Source organism: Neofelis nebulosa, chromosome 10 (genome assembly GCF_028018385.1).
Source record: "Neofelis nebulosa isolate mNeoNeb1 chromosome 10, mNeoNeb1.pri, whole genome shotgun sequence".
Taxonomy (NCBI): domain Eukaryota; kingdom Metazoa; phylum Chordata; class Mammalia; order Carnivora; family Felidae; genus Neofelis; species Neofelis nebulosa.
Genome location: NC_080791.1, coordinates 65,232,448 through 65,250,645, shown reverse-complemented (window position 1 = coordinate 65,250,645; position 18,198 = coordinate 65,232,448). Strand labels below are relative to the sequence as shown.

Sequence of the window (18,198 nt, the reverse complement as noted above, 5' to 3'; positions counted from 1 at the left end):
ATTTAAAAAATGATTTATTCTATTTAAACTCTTTGTACAAATGATATGGTTTATGCTGGAACCTGCTTTCCTTCTGGGAGTCTGGGATTTTGGTAGGTGCTAGGCAGAGACTGCCTTCATGACCACTTCCCAATAAAAAGCCAGGGTGCCATTTTTAAGACCTTCCCTGGTTGGCAACATTTGATATGTGTTGTCACAGCTCATTGCTGGAGTAATTACGTGCATTCTGTGTAACTCCTGAGTGAGGGCTTTTAGAAGCTTGAGCCTGGTTTCTACTGAACTTCACCTCAAGTACCTTTTACCTTTGCTAATTGTGCTTTGTAATAAACTGTAGCATGAGTACACCTATATTCTGAGTCCTGTGAGTCCTCCTAGTGAATCATGGAAACTAGAGGTGATTTAGGGGACCTCCCAAATACTACTGTCCTTCCAAAGACAGTAGCATAACTGCAGCAATAGATGATTAATACAGGTGCAAATAACTGTGCTAACATGAATCTTGACATGTTGTTCTTTGATCCAAAGCTGTTTACAATGCCAATTGCCAATTTGGATTCATAGGCTTCCATAAACAATAAGGCTTTTGTCCCTGCTACTCCGATTAGGTTTCACCACAAGCTTAGCCAGATTTCCACAGCTGAAGGAATGTATTATTGAATCCTTTCAAATCATTTCTATCCTGTCCCAAGCCTGGCTTTTGCTCAGCTCCCCTTAGGGACTGTAGCTGTTAGGATACCCACTGGGTTGGATTTTAACAAATATTGCTCTAATTCAAAATATATCGTAGGGATGCCTGGGTGGCTCAGTTGGTTAAGCATCCGACTTCAGCTCAGGTCATGATCTCGTGGTTCGTGAGTTTGAGCCCCACGTCGGGCTCTGTGCTGACAGCTCAGAGCCTGGAGTCTACTCCGGATTCTGTGTCTCCCTCTCTCTCTATCCCTCCCCTGCTCGTGGTATGTCTCTCTCTGTCTCAAAAATAAATAAACATTTTTTTTAAATTAAAAAAAAAATTGGCTGAGAGGAGATCCGACATGTCAGAAAAATAGAGGACCTGAAGTTCCCTTGTCCCTCAAACACAGCAGTCTAGATGCCGGAGTACTTTGAATTCCAAGAGTCTGGGCTACAGAGTGACAGAGACGGCTCCTGGGGCCCACAAGGGCAACCTGGCAGTCCACAGGGCTACTTCAATGAACAAATCAAAGCACACCTGGTAGAGGGTCCAAAACATCACTACAAGTAGGGACATAAAGCAACCAGGGTCACAACAGCAGAGAGCAAGTAGCACACTCCAAAAAAAAAAAAAAAAACAAAACAAAACACCTCTTGAAGGTCCAGGCCCTAGACAGTGTATGACCCCTCTTTAATATAGTAGTGCTCACAGGTTCAGGACACATAACAAGCTTTTAAAACATGTGAGGGACAGAAGACTGGCCAAAATGACAGAACGGAAGAATTCTCCTCAAAAGAAATTCCTGGAAAAAATGACAGCTAAATAATTGATCAAAACAGATATAAACAATATATCTGATCAAGAATTTATAATAGTGGTCATAAGATTAATCGCTGGGCTTTAAAATTTTTTTAATTCAAAATATATTAATTTGGGTCCATTCATCTCTTATCCTGCCTTTAGGCTAATATTGTCACATGTATTATAGGTACATAATTATAAACCCCACAAAACAATGTTTTAATTTTTCTTTAAATAGTCATAAATATTTCCAGGAAATTTTGTCTTTTATATGTACCCAGGTATTTTACCATTTCTGTTATTCTTTCATTTCTGAAAATCCAGTTTTCCATCTGGTATCTTTTCCCTGCAGCTTGATTCAGTCTCTATTTCTCTGTTAAACCTACCTGGTGAATATTTAATTTTAGATGTTAAATTCTAAAATTTCCATTTGATTCTTTTTTGTTATTTCTATTTTTCTTCAGAGACCTTCTTTTTTCCTCAAAGAATATTTTCCTTTACATCATTGGTAATTGTTGTAATAATTGCTTTAAAATCCTTGTTTGCTAATATCAACATCTGGGTCACCTCAGGGTTTGTCTCTATTGATTATTATTTCTCTTGAGTAGTTCTGGACTGTATCCTAGAGATTAGAAGTGTTATGTTGTACTGACTCTGGATTCAACTGCGTTCCTCCAAAAAGTGTTGATGTTTCTGTTTTAGCAGGCAATTAGTTGGTTGGGTACAAATTGCAAATTTTCTCTTAGCCAGCAGTTCAAACCTTAGGTCAGTTCATTTCTCTTTAGCTGGGAAGAATTTAAGATGCCCCTTCTCTGGCTCTCTCCTTTCAGGGATTCCCTCATTACTTTCTTATGTCTGTGGTTGCTTTGAATTCTGCCCTCTAATTCTTTAGACTAGGGAGAGAAGATTGTAAAAGCATCCAGGGTTAGGAGGGTGGGGCTGGGGAACATGTTGGCATCAAAGGAACAGCATTTGATGCATCAACAGAAATAATGGAAGCCAGAAGACAATGGAGTGATGTCATTAAAGTGTTAAGTGGAAACAGAAATAAACCTTAAAAAACTGCCAATTTGGAATTCTATAGTGATAATTTTCTTCAAAAATATGGGGGAGGGGAAGGAAAAGAAAAAGAAAAGAGATTAGAGAGGGAGGGAGCCAAAACATAAGAGACTCTTAAAAACTGAGAACAAACTGAGGGTTGATGGGGGGTGGGAGGGAGGAGAGGGTGGGTGATGGGTATTGAGGAGGACACCTGTTGGGATGAGCACTGGATGTTGTATGGAAACCACTTTGACAATAAATTTCATATTAAAAAAAATAAAGATAAAAGATGTTTTCAAGTATGAAAAAGATGAAAGAATTTGTTACCAGCATATCTTACCATAAGAAATGCTCAAAGAAAATTCTCAAGATAAAAGAATCCCAGATAGAAATATTGATTGCAAAAAAGTATGAAGGGCATCAGCAAGAGTAAATATGTGAGTAAATATAAAATCATATTGATGGTTTAAAACAATAGCAATAATAATGAATCTAAACTTTCATCTCAATAAGCTAGAAAAAGAACAACAAATTAAGCACTCTCCCTACAAGAGGATATTGTGAATGACTTAGTGCCAACGAATTGGAAAATTTATATGAAATGTTCAGATTTATTTAAAAAACATCAAAGTAGATATACAAAACAGAAAATATGAATAGTTCTATATTTACTTTAAAAATTGAATCCATAATTAAGAAGTTGTCAGTAAAGAAAATTCCAATCTCAAATGATTTCACTGGTTAATTTCTTCTGAATATTTACAGAAGAGAAAGCTTGTTACACAAACTCTTAAAATATTTTCCAACTCATTTATAAAGCAAGTATAACTTAAATACCAAAACGTGACAGGGATATTATAAGAAAAGATCATTGTTAGCCAATATCTCTCACAAATATAGACATAAAAATCCCAAACTAATATTAGCAAACAATCCTGAAATATATTAAAAAGATGACACATCATGGTCAAGTATACAGTATATTCCTGGGATTCCTTTGGATTAACATCCAAAATCAACAAATACAATTCGCCATATGGCCAACTAATCTGACAAAGCAGGAAAGAAGAGTATCCAGTAGAAAAAAAGTCTGTTTAGCAAATGGTGCTGTGAGAACTGGACAGCAACATGCAGAAGAATGAAACTGGACCACTTTCTTACACCATACACAAAAATAATATCAAAATGGATAAAAGACCTAAAAGTGAGACAGGAAACCATCAAAACCCTAGAGGAGAAAATAGGCAAAAACCTCTTTGACCTTGGCCACAGCAACTTCTTATTCGACATGTTTCCTAAGGCAAGGGAAACAAAAGTAAAATGAACTATTGGGACCTCATCAAGGTAAAAAGCTTCTGCACTGCAATGGAAACAATACAGAAAACTAAAAGGCAACCAGCAGAATGGGAGAAGATATTTGCAAATGACATATTGGATAAAGGGTTAGTATCCAAATTCTATAAGTAATTTACTAAACACCTGAAAACCAAATAATCCAGTGAAGAAAAGGGCAGAAGACATGAATAGACACTTTTCCAAAGAAGACATCCAGATGGCCAATAGACACATGAAAGGATGCTCAGCATCACTCATCATCAGGGAAATACAAATCAAAACCACACTGAGATATCAGCTCACACTGGTCAGGGTGGCTAAAATTAACAGCCAACAGGAAACGACAGATGTTGGCGAGGATGTAGAGAAATGGGAAGCCTCTTGCACTGTTGGTGGGAATGAAAACTGGTGTAGCCACTCTGGGAAACAGTGTGGAGGTTCCTCAAAAAATTAAAAATAGAATTACCCTATGACCCAGCAATAGCACTACTAGGAAATTTATCCAAAGGATTCAGGAGTGCAGATTCATAGGGGCATATGTACCCCAATATTTATAGCAGCTCTATCAACAATAGCCAAATTATGGAAAGAGCCCAAATGTCCATCAACTGATGAATGGATGAAGAAGATGTGGTTTATATATACAATGGAATACTACTTGGCAATGAAAAAGAATGAAATCTTGTCATTTGCAACAACGCAGATGGAACTGGAGAGTATTATGTGAAATAAGTCAGTCAGAGAAAGACAGATATCATATGTGGAATTTAAGAAACTTAACAGAAGAGCATGGAGGAAGGGAAGGGGAAAAAATAGGTGTAAACAGAGGGGGAGGGAAACCATAAGAGACTCTTAAATACAGAGAACAAACTGAGGGTTGATGGAAGGGCAGGAGAGAGGGGAAAATGGGTGATGGGCATTGAGGAGGGCACTTGTTGGGATGAGCACTGGGTGTTGTATGTAAGCGATGAATTATGGGAATCTGCTCCTGAAGCCAAGAGCACACTGTATCCACTATATGTTAGCTGTGTATACACTGTGTGTTAGCTAACTTGACAATAATTTATATTAAAAAAATAGGTAAAGGAGAAAACCCACATGATTATCTTAGTCATTTTGAAAAAAATAATTTGATGAAATTCAACACTTAAACATGAGAAAAACCCTCAGTAGACTAGGAACAGATGGGAATTTCTTTCACATATTAAGGGATTTTTATATAAAAAAAACCCCCTCTGTATCTAATATCATTCTTCATGGTGACATATCGAACACTTTCCAACTGAAGGTAGGAGAAAGGCAAAGATGACCCTTTCTACTTCTATTTAATATTGTACTAGAGATCTTAGCCAATGCAACAAGGCACATAAAAGAAAATTATATAGGTTGGAAAAGAAGAATAAAACTGTCTTTATTTTGACTGTGGAAAAAAAAATCCCATGGGATCTACAAAAAGTGAGTTAAACAGTTTTCAAGATGCAAAATCTATATACAAAAATAAATTGTCTTTTTATATACTAGCAATGAATAATTAGAAAATAAAACTTAAAATACCATTTTAAATATCATAAAACATAAAATACTTAGTCTTAACTCTAACAGTATATGTGTACAATATTTATTCTAAATCCCACAACACATTGAAATTGACGAAAATGGAAATATTTGGAGAGAAAGACTATGTTTATGGATTGGAAGTTTGATACTGTTAAGATGTCAATTCTCCCCAAAGTGATTTATGACTTGAAAGCAATCCCAATTAAAATCTAAGACTTTGCTTTTCTGTTAGAAATTGACAAGATGATTCTAAAATTTGTTTGGAAATACGTAAGACCTAGAATAGCCAAAATAACACAAAAAAATGAAGTTGGAGAACTTATGTGACCTGATTTCAACACTTACTATATAGTTATAGTAATCAGTCCAATGTGGTATTGATGTAAGAATAGACAAATACATCATGGAAACAAAACAGAGTCTAAAAATAGGCCCACCCTTAGGTAGTCCATTGATTTTTGACAGATTTCTAAGCCATTCAGTAGGGGAAAAGATTTTTTTTTTTTCAGTAAACAGTACTGAGCTAATATGATACTTATATGAGGGAAAATGAACTTTGACCTCCAGCTCACACTATACACAAAAATTAGTTTGAAATGGATAGTAGACCTAAATCTAAAAGCTAAACTATAAAGCTCCTAAGAGAAACATAGGAGAATATCTTCCAACCTGAGAGTAGTCAAAGATTTCGTAGAACACCAGGAAGCATCTTTAAAAGTCAGATCAAATGAACTTCTTCAAAGTAAGTGCATTTGCTCATCTAAAGCATATTAAGAAAAATAATAGGCAAGCCACAGACAGGGAGAAAATATTTGCAATAAATATATCTAACAAAGGACTTGTATCCAAAATATTGAGATAGTTCTTACAACTCAATAAGGCAACTCAATTTTTAATATATGCACAAGATTTGAACAGACATTTCAGATAGGAAAATACACTAATAGTCAATAAGAATGTGAAAAAAAATGTGGAACATCACTAGTTATCAGGAAAATGCAAATGATAACAGGAAAAGCCACAACATATATCACTATATCCTTTCTAGAATTGCCAAAATCTAAAAAATCCAGTCCATTTAGCAAATATTGGAGCAGTTGGAATTTTCCTACATTGCTTTGTGGAGTGCAAAATGATGGAGTTTCTTTGGAAACCAGTTGGGCAGTTACTTATAAAGTTAAGCATTTACTTACCATTTACCCAGAAATCCCAAGTATAAGTTCAGAAAAGGATTTGTAGAATATATTTATAGCAGCTTTATGTATAAAGAGCCTCAAACTGGAAACAGTCCAAATATCCAGTAATAGAAGAATGGATAAACAAATTGTGGTATATCCATAAAATATGGAATACTACTTGGTAATACAAAGGAGTGAACCACTAATACATGGATGAATCTCGAAAACGTATGTTGCAATACCATGAGCATCTATAATTATCTCAATAAAAATTTGTTTTTCTTAAATCTCAGTAAAAATTTCAATTAAAAAAGCATGTTAAGGAAAAGGAGTCAGACACAAAAGAGTACATACTGTATGTTGTTTCATTTATATGAGGTTTTAGAAAAGTAATTATGTTGAACTATAGCAGAACACCTGTAGCCTCAGGATGGGAGGGAGTTGAGTGGGATGTGGCCCCAGGGCAATTTGTAGGGAATTGTTCTATTTCTTGATTGAGTGTTGGTTATACAGGTCTATGCATTGTCAAAAGTCATCAATCTGTACACTTGAGATTTGTACATTCTACTGTATGTAAATTATACTTCAACTAAAAAAGAAAAGAGAAATTTATATCTCCCTGATTTGCAAGTTAGATTTTATTTTCATTAACTCCATACAAGGCCCAGCTATTTATGTAGATAGCCTTATAGAAGAAATCTGTATATTTGGAAGTTAATTACTCTTCTTCCCTTTGGTTTTTCTTTCCCTTCCTTCTTCTTTCTGAAAACCACAGGAATGTGAGAGAAAGTGGGTGACCATTGCAAGCAAACTGGAGCTGAAAACTTGTATCAGAATGTTCTGTCACTTGGACCTTGTGCAGGCCTATAATTTGAATGTGTGACTCTAGAAATGGTTGCTATGGCGATAAACCACTTTACTTAAATAGCATGTATTTTACTCAAAATTCAGAGAAATGGTAACAGTTTCTAGTAATCATGTACTGGTATTAACTTGCAGGGATATGCCTAGAGCTTACAGGTTTTGCATCCATTATCACCAGATGAGTTCATCAGGTTAAAGTTATGCCAGTGAATAATGAAATATGTATATTTAGCCCAATTTTCTTGTTACATATCTCCCCTTGCACACATGGAGCCCCTTTCCAAGATTAATAATATGAGCTGAAGAAATCAGGCCATGGGTGCTGAATTACTAAAAGATGAAACCGGAGGGAACCTTGTAAGGTCATCTTTTCCATCATTCCGCCTCCAGTAGGACTGACTATTCTTCAACCGTCCCAGGTGGAAAGAGCCTGTCAAAGATGAGGAACAATTGAAATGCTGCTTGGGGCCGCCCCTGGTATAACCATCTTGACTACAGCACAGAGCTGAGATCTTCCCCCTTGTGTGTTCTACAGATTGTGATTATATATGTCCTCTATTCTTTATATTTTTAGACTAAAGAGCTCTCTCTCGTAAAGAAACCTCCATCCATTAATCATATTAGTGACCTGTCTGTAAACCTTTCCTGGTTCCTTTATCTCTGTTCAAGCTGATTTGCAGTGTTTCAGGTATGAATTCTTCATGATTTTATGTAAGGATAAAGGATTTTTTTCTTTATTTCTAAAATGCTTTCTGATGATAGCTAGGTTTTCTTGATCACTGTGCAATTGTATGTTACCCTAGTATCTTCAGAGCACAATCTACAATGATTTGTAGATCCTTTTTGGACTGATAATGATGGCCAACGATCTCATAATGATCATTTAAACTCTTTTTCCCCTAGAACTGAATATTGAATTCCTCTCTCATCTTTCTCCCCCTCTGTACAACAGGATGGGAGCTCATCACCTTCTATTTGCCTTTTATGACCTAGAAGATCTTAGTAATTCCTATAGCCTTGGTAATTTCACTTTTCATTTTTCTGTCACGTTACTCACAAAACTGTAAAATTGCATCAGTGACAGCATAGATCCCTAAGGAATCCCCTCAACTGTGAGAGAAGAAAAAGAGAAACCTAAAATTTAGATAACCTATAACCTACAAAGGAAATCCCTGAAACATTAAGATTTGTTTATATTCCTAGAGAAAAGCCTGGAAGCTGGCATTTGCCTTGGCCATTTGTGTTCAAGGAAGTGAGTGGCTTGGCTCTTGGTGAAGAAAGCTACGGCTCAGTCTAAAGGACATCATGAGAGCCGGCCTGCATCCATGTCTTGTTAGCATCAGAGCACAGTTTCAAATATCGGAGGTGATATTTAAGAGGGGAGACTCAGAGTCTTCAGGAAAGCTCTTACAATTCTGATTCCTAAACAATGGCATTCTAAACTTAATGCAACTGCAAATTAGCAGGGAAATGGTAAAGTGTGCACATGCGCGCGCACACACACACACACACACACACACCGTTTTACAAGGTGCACACATATACACAGAAGCTTCTAAGCATTTACAATAAACATCTGTATAAAGGTGAGTAAATTTGCATTGATATTACCAAGGAGTAAAGGAACAAGTATTGAGATTTGTTTCAGTGCAGCCAGTTTTGGGCCAACTTGGAGTTAAAGAAAACATGGTTGACTATATTAGTTTTAACATGTATTAAATACCAAATTGAAAAGGAAATAAGAAAACAGGCACTTATATGTTGCCGGTAAGAATATAAGTTGGTACAGAGGCACTGGAAAGCAATATGGCGATACCTTTCAAAATTACAAATCCATAGATGTTTTGACTCAGGAGTCCTGCTTCTAAAATGTATAGCCTGTAGATATACTTACACATGTACAAAATGGCAAAGTGCAATATTATTCACAGAAGCATTATTTGTACTAGGAAAAGTTTGGAAACGACCTGAATGTCCATTGTGAAGGGGCTGGCTAAATAAATATTCAAACAAGAGAATACTGCAGAGCCAAAAAGAAGAATGAGAACTCTTTACATATGGACGTGGAAGGATCCTCAAAATAATCATTAGTTGAAAAAAAATCGAGGTGTGAAAGAACACTTACAGTGGGCTACCATTTGGGTAAAAACAGGGAGAAGAAAGCATGTCAATATATGGATTAGATGGAACCATATGAAATTGCCATTATTAGGCTGTTTTGACCTGCAGAAATGACTACCAATTCAATCTGGTTCCACGTAATATTTGCTTGAAGAGATGCATGAACTCTCTGGAAGCATACACTGTAAATTGATAATATTGGTGTCCCTGATGTGGGGCAGAGCAGAGTCAACTAGGGGGCAGGGAGAAGATTTTTAACACTGTGACTATTAAATCATGGGGTTGTACCACCTATTTTAAAAATACATCACTAAAATTAGATATAAATAAATAAAATAATGAATTAGATATAAATAAATAAAATAATGAAAGAAATGAAATAAATAAAATAATGAAATGTTGCTGAGGAATATTTTCTCATCTTGCTCTAGAATGAAACAGAAATACCATATTTCTGCACTAAAGCAAGCAAACATTCTGCTTTAGTTTTCTCTTTCTTTCCCCTTTGCCAGAAAATTCTGAGGATAATCTTAAGTTACCTTATCCAAGAAGAAAACACCAGAGCCTCTAATGCGTTTGGGAAAAAGAAAAAATCATCTACATCACTAAACCTGCCCACAGAGACTGTCTCTGAGTATTTCTTTCTGGTGACTGCAACTTCTGAGTCTACTTTAATGACTCAAGTCCATTAACAAATGGAACCATGAAGAAGAATGGAAGTGTTGAGCTGCAAATGAATATAAATACATTAAAAAGAAAATGGCTGAATCTGTGTTCCTATTCTGTAGAACAGTAGTTGTGGTGGATGTGTTCAAAGACATTTCCTCAACTACTTGGATGATCACTCAAAAGGTGGAAAATCAAAAGAGTGAAGGTTACACTTAGATTCACCTTTTAATAGGATTAAACTTTCATGAATTGAAATTTCCAAGATAGGTTTCCTGTCTTTGGGATCAGTGCTATTCTAAACAACGCAGCTTCTCGGGGCGCCTGGGTGGCGCAGTCGGTTAAGCGTCCGACTTCAGCCAGGTCACGATCTCGCGGTCCGTGAGTTCGAGCCCCGCGTCAGGCTCTGGGCTGATGGCTCGGAGCCTGGAGCCTGTTTCTGATTCTGTGTCTCCCTCTCTCTCTGCCCCTCCCCCGTTCATGCTCTGTCTCTCTCTGTCCCAAAAAAAAAAAAAAAAAAAAACACAAAAAAACAACGCAGCTTCTCTCCGGCCGGTTACTGGAGCATTAGGGGAGTTCACCCTCACCGTATTGCTGAACATGGGAATTTTCAGTGAGAGGGTACAATCTATGTTACGGAATGCTGATGCATTTTCAGTATTTTCTATTTTGTGAAAGAATACACAGAGAAGCAATGTAGACATTTTCGTGGGTGAAACAAATCTATAGAGAAAAGGACTTTTTTACATTTCTAAATTTATACAAATTAATTTTTTTCAATGTACAAAATTACCAGCTCAAGAATTAGCAGACATGGTTAGGAAGTCCTACATGAGTGATGTTCTGAAGAGACACATATTTAAGGCCTGTCTGCAATAAGCAAATGTCAGGTAAATGTTCTCTTTCTTTAAATACAGGTACCAAAAATCATAAATGACCCGAAGTTCTGCTGCTGCCCTGGGAGGTCACTTATTCATTGAACAAATATATATTAAGTGCCTACTACCGGGCATAAAACATGGCCATTTGTATCACAAGGGCCTGAGTGATCAAAGAAACACCAGGTTGGGGCGCCTGGGTGGCGCAGTCGGTTAAGCGTCCGACTTCAGCCAGGTCACGATCTCGCGGTCCGTGAGTTCGAGCCCCGCGTCAGGCTCTGGGCTGATGGCTCGGAGCCTGGAGCCTGTTTCTGATGGCTCGGAGCCTGGAGCCTGTTTCCGATTCTGTGTCTCCCTCTCTCTGCCCCTCCCCCGTTCATGCTCTGTCTCTCTCTGTCCCAAAAATAAATTAAAAACGTTGAAAAAAATAAAAATAAAAAAATAAAAAGAAACACCAGGTTTATTTGTACAGTGTTACATGTAGTCTTTTCAGAGTCTCTGAAAATTGTTAACCTGATTATTGATCCAGATGTAGAGTAACTTTGCGTTTGCCAGAGCGTTAAACTTACGAGCCCTTCCCAGACCATTTTGTGTCTGTGAGGCCTGCTGTATCTATTCTCCCCTGTCTCATCCCCCACCTTGCTTGTGTCCCCTTCTCCTAATACGTTCTCTGCTCTTTTAGAACTCTGTGCTCAGCTTCATTTCATGAGGAGTGCTCACTTCTTTTTTGTTGTCATTGTTAAGTTTATTTATTTATTTAGAGAATGCAAGTGGGGGAGGGGCAGAGAGGAAGAGAGAGAGAATCCCAAGCAGGCTGTGCACTGTCCGGGCGGAGACTGATGCGGGGCTCCACATGGAGTTCAAACTCAAGAACATTAAGATCATGACCTGGGCCAAAGTCAGAAGCTTAACCGACTGAGCCACCATGGCGCCCAGAGAAGTGATTACTTATAAAATGGGTCTAACGTTAAAAATGGACTCTGCTTCCCTCATGACAGCAGAATCAGAGACTGTTTCCTTGACAGTGGGGTGAGGTGACCTGAGGAAACACAATTGCCTATTGAGACCCCTTTTGTTTTGTGCCTTGAAGAAGTACTTTCATGGCCTCTATCTCAGTGCATTCTCATAATAAACCCATGTAGTAAACGTGCACATACGTTTTCCCCATTTACCCGTGAGGCATCGAGACTCCAAGAGGTCCGTGGACCTGCCCACGTGGTGTGACCGGGATTTGAAGCCAGGCTCCGGAGTGAGCACAGAGAATGGCGAGAGCGTGAGGAGTGGGCCATATGCAGCGACTGTCCCCAGGTCAGGAGGCGTAGCTGTGCTGTGCTGTGCCTGTCAGGTCAGCCATACACATGCCAGCCGGCCTGGAATTCTGTAAAGATGAAATGAGTGTGGTTATGTCCTGGCCAGCTTCCCTATGCAAATGTTGCCAGATGTTTACTTTTGTTTTGCATGGCAGAGGATCTGAAATTGTGCCTGTAGTTTGCACTACACCAAACCCTAAACAGTTCTGTTTTCCTGAAAGTGCTAAAGGAACTTACTTGGGCATTTAATAACAGCCCTACAATGGGATTAGTTTCTATCTCCCCTCTGGAGAGTGCTCCGCCTTGCAAATCCTGGGCAACTTTGTAGTCCCTTGCTTCTTTGAATTGATAGATATTGCCTCGTGTCTGAAAAGTAATCCAGGCCTTTCCCTTTATTTCCAGTCCACTGCTTATGCAAAGAAATTTCCTGTGACCAGTAAGAAGGAAAACGCGGACAACTCGGACTCGAAGCATGCAAGTTCTGCAGGTAGCAGAAACTTCCCAGCCGGACTCAAGGGAGAACCAGAGAAATCCCCCATGACGTCAAGCCAAGGACCGGCAACCAAATACATTGCTAAATCCAATGCCGTGCCTAGAACCAAAAAGAAACTCTAAGGTTCCCTTCACAGGTGAATAGTACAAACACGGAGCTGCTCTTTCTAGCGCTAAAGTGAGGAGACGGGAGGGAGAAAGGACAGGACTATGTCGAGCTTTTAGTCTTTTAGCCCCGCTGAGCCCTGCCATGTGTTTGCACCAGTTTAACCTCAGAGCTAGGGATCTTCAAGGCAGCCTAGTGTTAAGAACAGCCACCAACAGGCTTGATGGCGAGCTGTGGCTGCAGTTACCTCGAGGTTTTTGACAGTTGTTTAGAGGAGCATGCGTCCTCAAAGCAAGGTGGTGGGCATACTTGCTCAGTTTTACTTCACATTCTTGTATTTGGGCACAATTATTTGTAGGAGAAAATGAGAGCCAAATATGGTGATGGAGGTCCCAAATAATTATGTGCACTTTGCACTAGGAGATTTTGTTAGGAAATTACTAATAAACTTGCCATAGGCATAACAGCAGAAGTGCTTCAGCCATTCACATGTGTTCTTGTGATTTTAGGTTGGTGTAGATTATTTAAGACAACTTATTTTAAATGTAGAAGAATAGGAGATTTTTGTAACTGCTTGCCATTAAGTTGCTGCTAAATTCCCAATATATTGATTGAATCAATAAAAGACAGATGTCACCCATGCACGTTAATTTTTATGTTAACGAGAGGTGGATATAAAAGGTCCTCTAAGCCCTTATGCAAATTATGAGTTTGGCCTGCTTCTGCAAAAGTAGGCACATATCTTTGGGGAAGGTCACGAAGTGGATACAGGGGAAAATACATCATTACTCTTGGTGTTACAAGTATCTCCTTTCCACCCCAGGGAAATTGTTTTGCCTTTCGAGGTCAAACTGGGTGAGTAGATGCTTTGCTTGGCCTTCCAAACAAATTCTAAGGAAACAATCTGCGTTTGCTTTTACTTGTATAAAGTAATACTCTAGTTTCACTCCACCTCTCCCGATGGGATTGTCTTAGACCTCCAAAATGAGCCTGCTGAGCATGTACTTAGTTGCATATAAATCCACTCAGTGGCTAATGGTAATAGAAGTACTTCCTGTGATTAATTTGGAAGACACTGTTGTACTTCCGAGTGGGTCAAAGGTAGCACTAACATGCGTTGTCCCTGGCTAGCTCTGTCAGGACCTTCTTAGTACCTACAGTGTGCTTCCCCTGAGGGAATCTGCCAGCTAAAGTGGACCTGGTTTAAATTGTCTAGACTTTATTTTAGAATTGGAGTTGGCATAGCTTCTTCAAGGTCTTTCTCCCTTCCTGATTATTACTTCCAGTCCTATCAGGAGTCCAGAAACCATCTCCTGAGCTGTAAGCCTCCTCTCAGGATGTAGTGAGCCAATCTTTGAGGAGTATGTCCTGTTTGCCTGCTGAGAAGCCCGGCCTCAGATTTCCCTTCCTCGGTGGTGCTCTTAAAGGCAGGGGTAATAGCAGCCTGCTGATCTCCTTGCAGAAAAACCAGCTGAGACGGTGGCTTAGATTCTGTCCATCCCCTAAGGCTGAAAATGGAATATTCCCTGTCTCTAAAATGCTCTTACTTCCATAGTGATACAGTCTTTTGTATCACACATTAGAGAATTCTGATGTTAAATTTAATATTATCCAAATTTCTGTCCACATTGCTCTTCAGCCTTAAATTAGTAATTCTACTCAGTAAGCTTGACCAAAGGTCCAGAACTAAGCATTCAGTGAAAGGTGAAGTCATTTAATAGCTTTTATTGTGTTTGCACCTTTGCCCTCCCCAGCCCCACGCCAGGTTGACTGTCCTTCCCACCGTAAAAATCATTCTATCAGCTTTCATCTGTCTAGGCCTTCGTTTTATTTATGTAGAATCATTTTGATAGAAGCCGAGCTCACTCTTTCTAAGGGGAATTTTCACATTATTTGTATTTGTTATTTATTTGTGTGTAACCCCTGGACCAGGCCAGGTCTGAGCTTTTTGCCCCAACCACTGTACCTCTTTACTATCTGAGACTTGCTCTCTTCATTTGCTTTCATGGCTGTGGGAAAAAAGTAGCTCTTCTGTTTTAGAATGGTTTTCGGTGACCGAGAGGCCAGCTCCAAGGCACTGGTAACCATCACTCTGACACCTCGTATGCACTGCATGGAGAGATGGGCTTGCAGGACCCAGAGGGACACCGGGACAGTACAGAGCAGGCGTAATTGCCAAGGCATGCACATGCTGATTACGCTCCAACTTGAATAACAGACAAGTCGAGGCAGGAGATAAAATTGATAAATGCAGGCTTGGGGCTGAGGAGAGGTTCAGCTGAGGAGAACAGAAGATGCTATCGAAAAGGGCTTAAATCAGAGGAGAAAGAGAGATGGGTTGGGGGGAAGGGAGCAGAAAGAAGACAAAGTACAATGACTAAAGAAGAGTGGATGACAACACGTGTTTCTGCCAAACTTAGAACAGGAGTCAGAGGAGGGAAGCGCTGCAGAGTCCTGGCTCCAGGCCAGTCTGAGGTAAGCCTCGCCCTCCCTGGCCTGTGCCCGGGCACACCCGGATGAAGACTCAGGCTGCAGAATCGAAGACCGGGGAAACAGAGGCTGAGGGAGGATGCGATGTAGGCCACAGAAAAGCCCTTACCCTCTGAGAGTAGGAATGTTCTGTGGTATTGGGAGGGGAAAGAAGAAGAAGAAAAAACCCCAAAACATTTTGTGCTTATCACTGAAATGCTTTGTTTAAATAATTCTATTTGACTCAAAATGTAAGTTCCAGGTTAGACACATCAAAAGCAGCCAGTCTTGAAAATGAAGCTTTTTAAATTCCAGCCCTGCTGTTGGAATAGAGAGAATAAAGGCTTTGTTCAAACATGCATTCCCAGCAGTAAGCAGAGCTTTGAAATTGGCCACGGAGGTTGTGTCCTATAATGGTTGCACTTGGCTGGAGACCAAGAAGCTGTGGCCTCTGGGAAACGACCCTGAGCTGGCTGTTTTCCATGTGCCCCTCCAGAGCCACTCTGCCCTGCTCTGCCCTCTCCACTCCGAGAGACTGATCTTTAGGGACTGCATGAACAGTCTCCCTGGGCCTCTGGATATGTTGGGCTTCTGTCAGTGGGAGTCACCAATAGGACATCGGCTAGGAAAGCCGAGGGCCAGTCATCGATTCCCCCACGGCCTTCCATACTGGGCTGCTGGGAAGTCACTGTATTCTCATTCTGCAGGCCTCGGCACCTGCTGGCAGCCCCTCCAGGCCAAGACCAGGGGCTATTGCCCTGGGTACTGTGTCTTCCTTTGTGGGTTTCCCTAACTCTCTCAGTACCTTTATAAATAGTCTCTTTGTTGAACTCGCATCTACCCCATTTGAGTGCACCATCTGTCTCTTCCTGGGACCCAGAGTGATCCGGACCCTTTCTTGTCAGTTCTGCATTGTTCTTTGACCTGGGGCAGTTTTGTCTGTGGTTGCTGACCTCCTACTGAATAGCAGTAAAGTGAAGAGCAAAAAGCCTAAATGAGTTCTTCCTGAAGCAAACTGGTGCACCTGGGTGGTCACTAGCTAGGGTTGAGGGAGGCGATGGCAGAGGAAATTTCCCAGAGTTGGACCTAGCCAGAGCAAAATACATCGAGCATTACCCAACTGGATCTGAAATTGTCTGGACCCTGAAGGTTCACATTTAGGTCTTACATTCCAGTCGCGGCTTTTGGAGCCTAAAGAACCTGTGGGATGCCTGGGTGGCTCAGTCGGTTAAGTGTCCGACTCTTGGTTTTGGCTCAGGCCATGATCTCACTGTTTGCGAGTTCGAGCCCTGCCTTCGGCTCTGTGCTGGCACATGGAGCCTGCTTGGGATTCTCTCTCTCCCTCTCTCTCTTTCTGCCCCTCCCCAACTCATGTTCTCTCATTCTTTCAAAATAAAAAAAAAAAGAAAAAGAAAAACATTCTTTGAAAAGCAAGCAAGCAAGCAAGCAAGCAATCAACACTTGTAACAGCCAAGAGTTCCCCTAGCCTGGGACACTGTCTCCCGGCTGGACTGGAGGGCCTGGCAGAGGCTTCCGCTGGGGAGCCTATGGTGGCCAGGAAGCACAGGCAGCCTGCAGACAAGCCTTCTCCCCGGGCCGTGTGTTTCATCTCTGCAAGTGCTAACATCGCTTTACAAAGCATTTTCAAGTAACATTTTCCCTCTTCAAAGACCTCACATAGTTCAGCTTTACTCTTCAGGACCCTGTATTTTTCTGAGGGAGCTGGCTTAGAATTGGTTTTGATTTCTGTGCACTGCATTGTTATCACTTAATTCCCATTGGTGAGCCAATCTTCTTTGCTTTTGTTCTTCAAAGGAAGGCCACGTTCAGTGTCTGTCTGACATTTTTGTGGCTTCCTTCCTCAGTTGCTGGTATAATCAGCTCCACTCGGTTCCCTGTGTGGCAGGTCTTCATTTTCCCTAAGTTATCCGGAGCAGCCCTCAGCAGAGCGGTAGGGACTGCTACTACCGGCCCAGTGGCCTCACCTCAAGCAGCAGGGCACTCGTGACGGTGGGACAAGAGGAAGACATTGCGGTGTCACCGCCGGCTAGCTCAGGGACAGCCCTGTCTGTTGCCTGGTGCGATCCCAGATGTCTTAGGTGGACCCGGTGAACCCAGGGTGAAGACCTCAGAGGGCTTCATCCCCGAAACGTGCAACTGTTCCTGGCCTGGCCCAGAGGACAGGGCCACCACGCAGGGCAGCCCCGCCCCCCTCTCCTGAGGGATTCTGGAGCACCTTCAGATCATTCCTATCTTCGGCGCTGAGACAGAGATTACACACAGTTCGCCACCCTTGGGGGACTGGGACACAAGTCTTTGACTCTCTCACCCGGGACAGCCTCTGCGGACAAGATCCTGACACCAAGCTGTCGTTTCGAAGAGGTTTTCCTCATCAGCACAGGAAGTGATCTCCATCCCCGGGCGGTTGCAAGGTCCCAGAGTCAGCATTTCCAGTGCAACCCAAGGGCAGGGCAGGTGGAAGACGGCCAACGGGCACCTTCCCTGGACCCTGAGGAAGAAGCCCTCACGTGGAGGTGGCAACCAGTATTTCCTGGTGCAGGCATCGGTTTACATGCAGTTTACTAGAAATCAAAGTCCTCTTGTAAGGTGGACTTTGAGCCATATTAGTGGAAGGGATCTTGTCTTTTGACAAAAGCCCATGTTCAGGGTAATGATGTAAAAATAACAGCACCATTCACAGAGCACTGAT

The 18,198-nt window shown here is 40.8% G+C and overlaps 1 protein-coding gene across 8 annotated transcripts in view; it reads left to right on the top strand.

Moving 5' to 3' along the window:
- STK33 (serine/threonine kinase 33) overlaps positions 1-18,198 on the top strand; it is a 175,020-nt gene that overhangs the window by 150,842 nt on the left and 5,980 nt on the right. For 4 of the 8 annotated variants that reach the window (XM_058688146.1, XM_058688150.1, XM_058688144.1 and 1 more), the window contains one exon: positions 12,824-13,659. In XM_058688146.1, coding sequence (XP_058544129.1) covers positions 12,824-13,036 — 213 coding nt within the window. In that variant the 3' untranslated portion in view covers positions 13,037-13,659. Of the gene's footprint in view, positions 1-10,079; positions 10,331-12,823; positions 13,660-18,198 lie in introns of those variants that run through there. The other 4 variants (XR_009249736.1, XM_058688147.1, XM_058688148.1 and 1 more) reach the window with 2 other exon arrangements.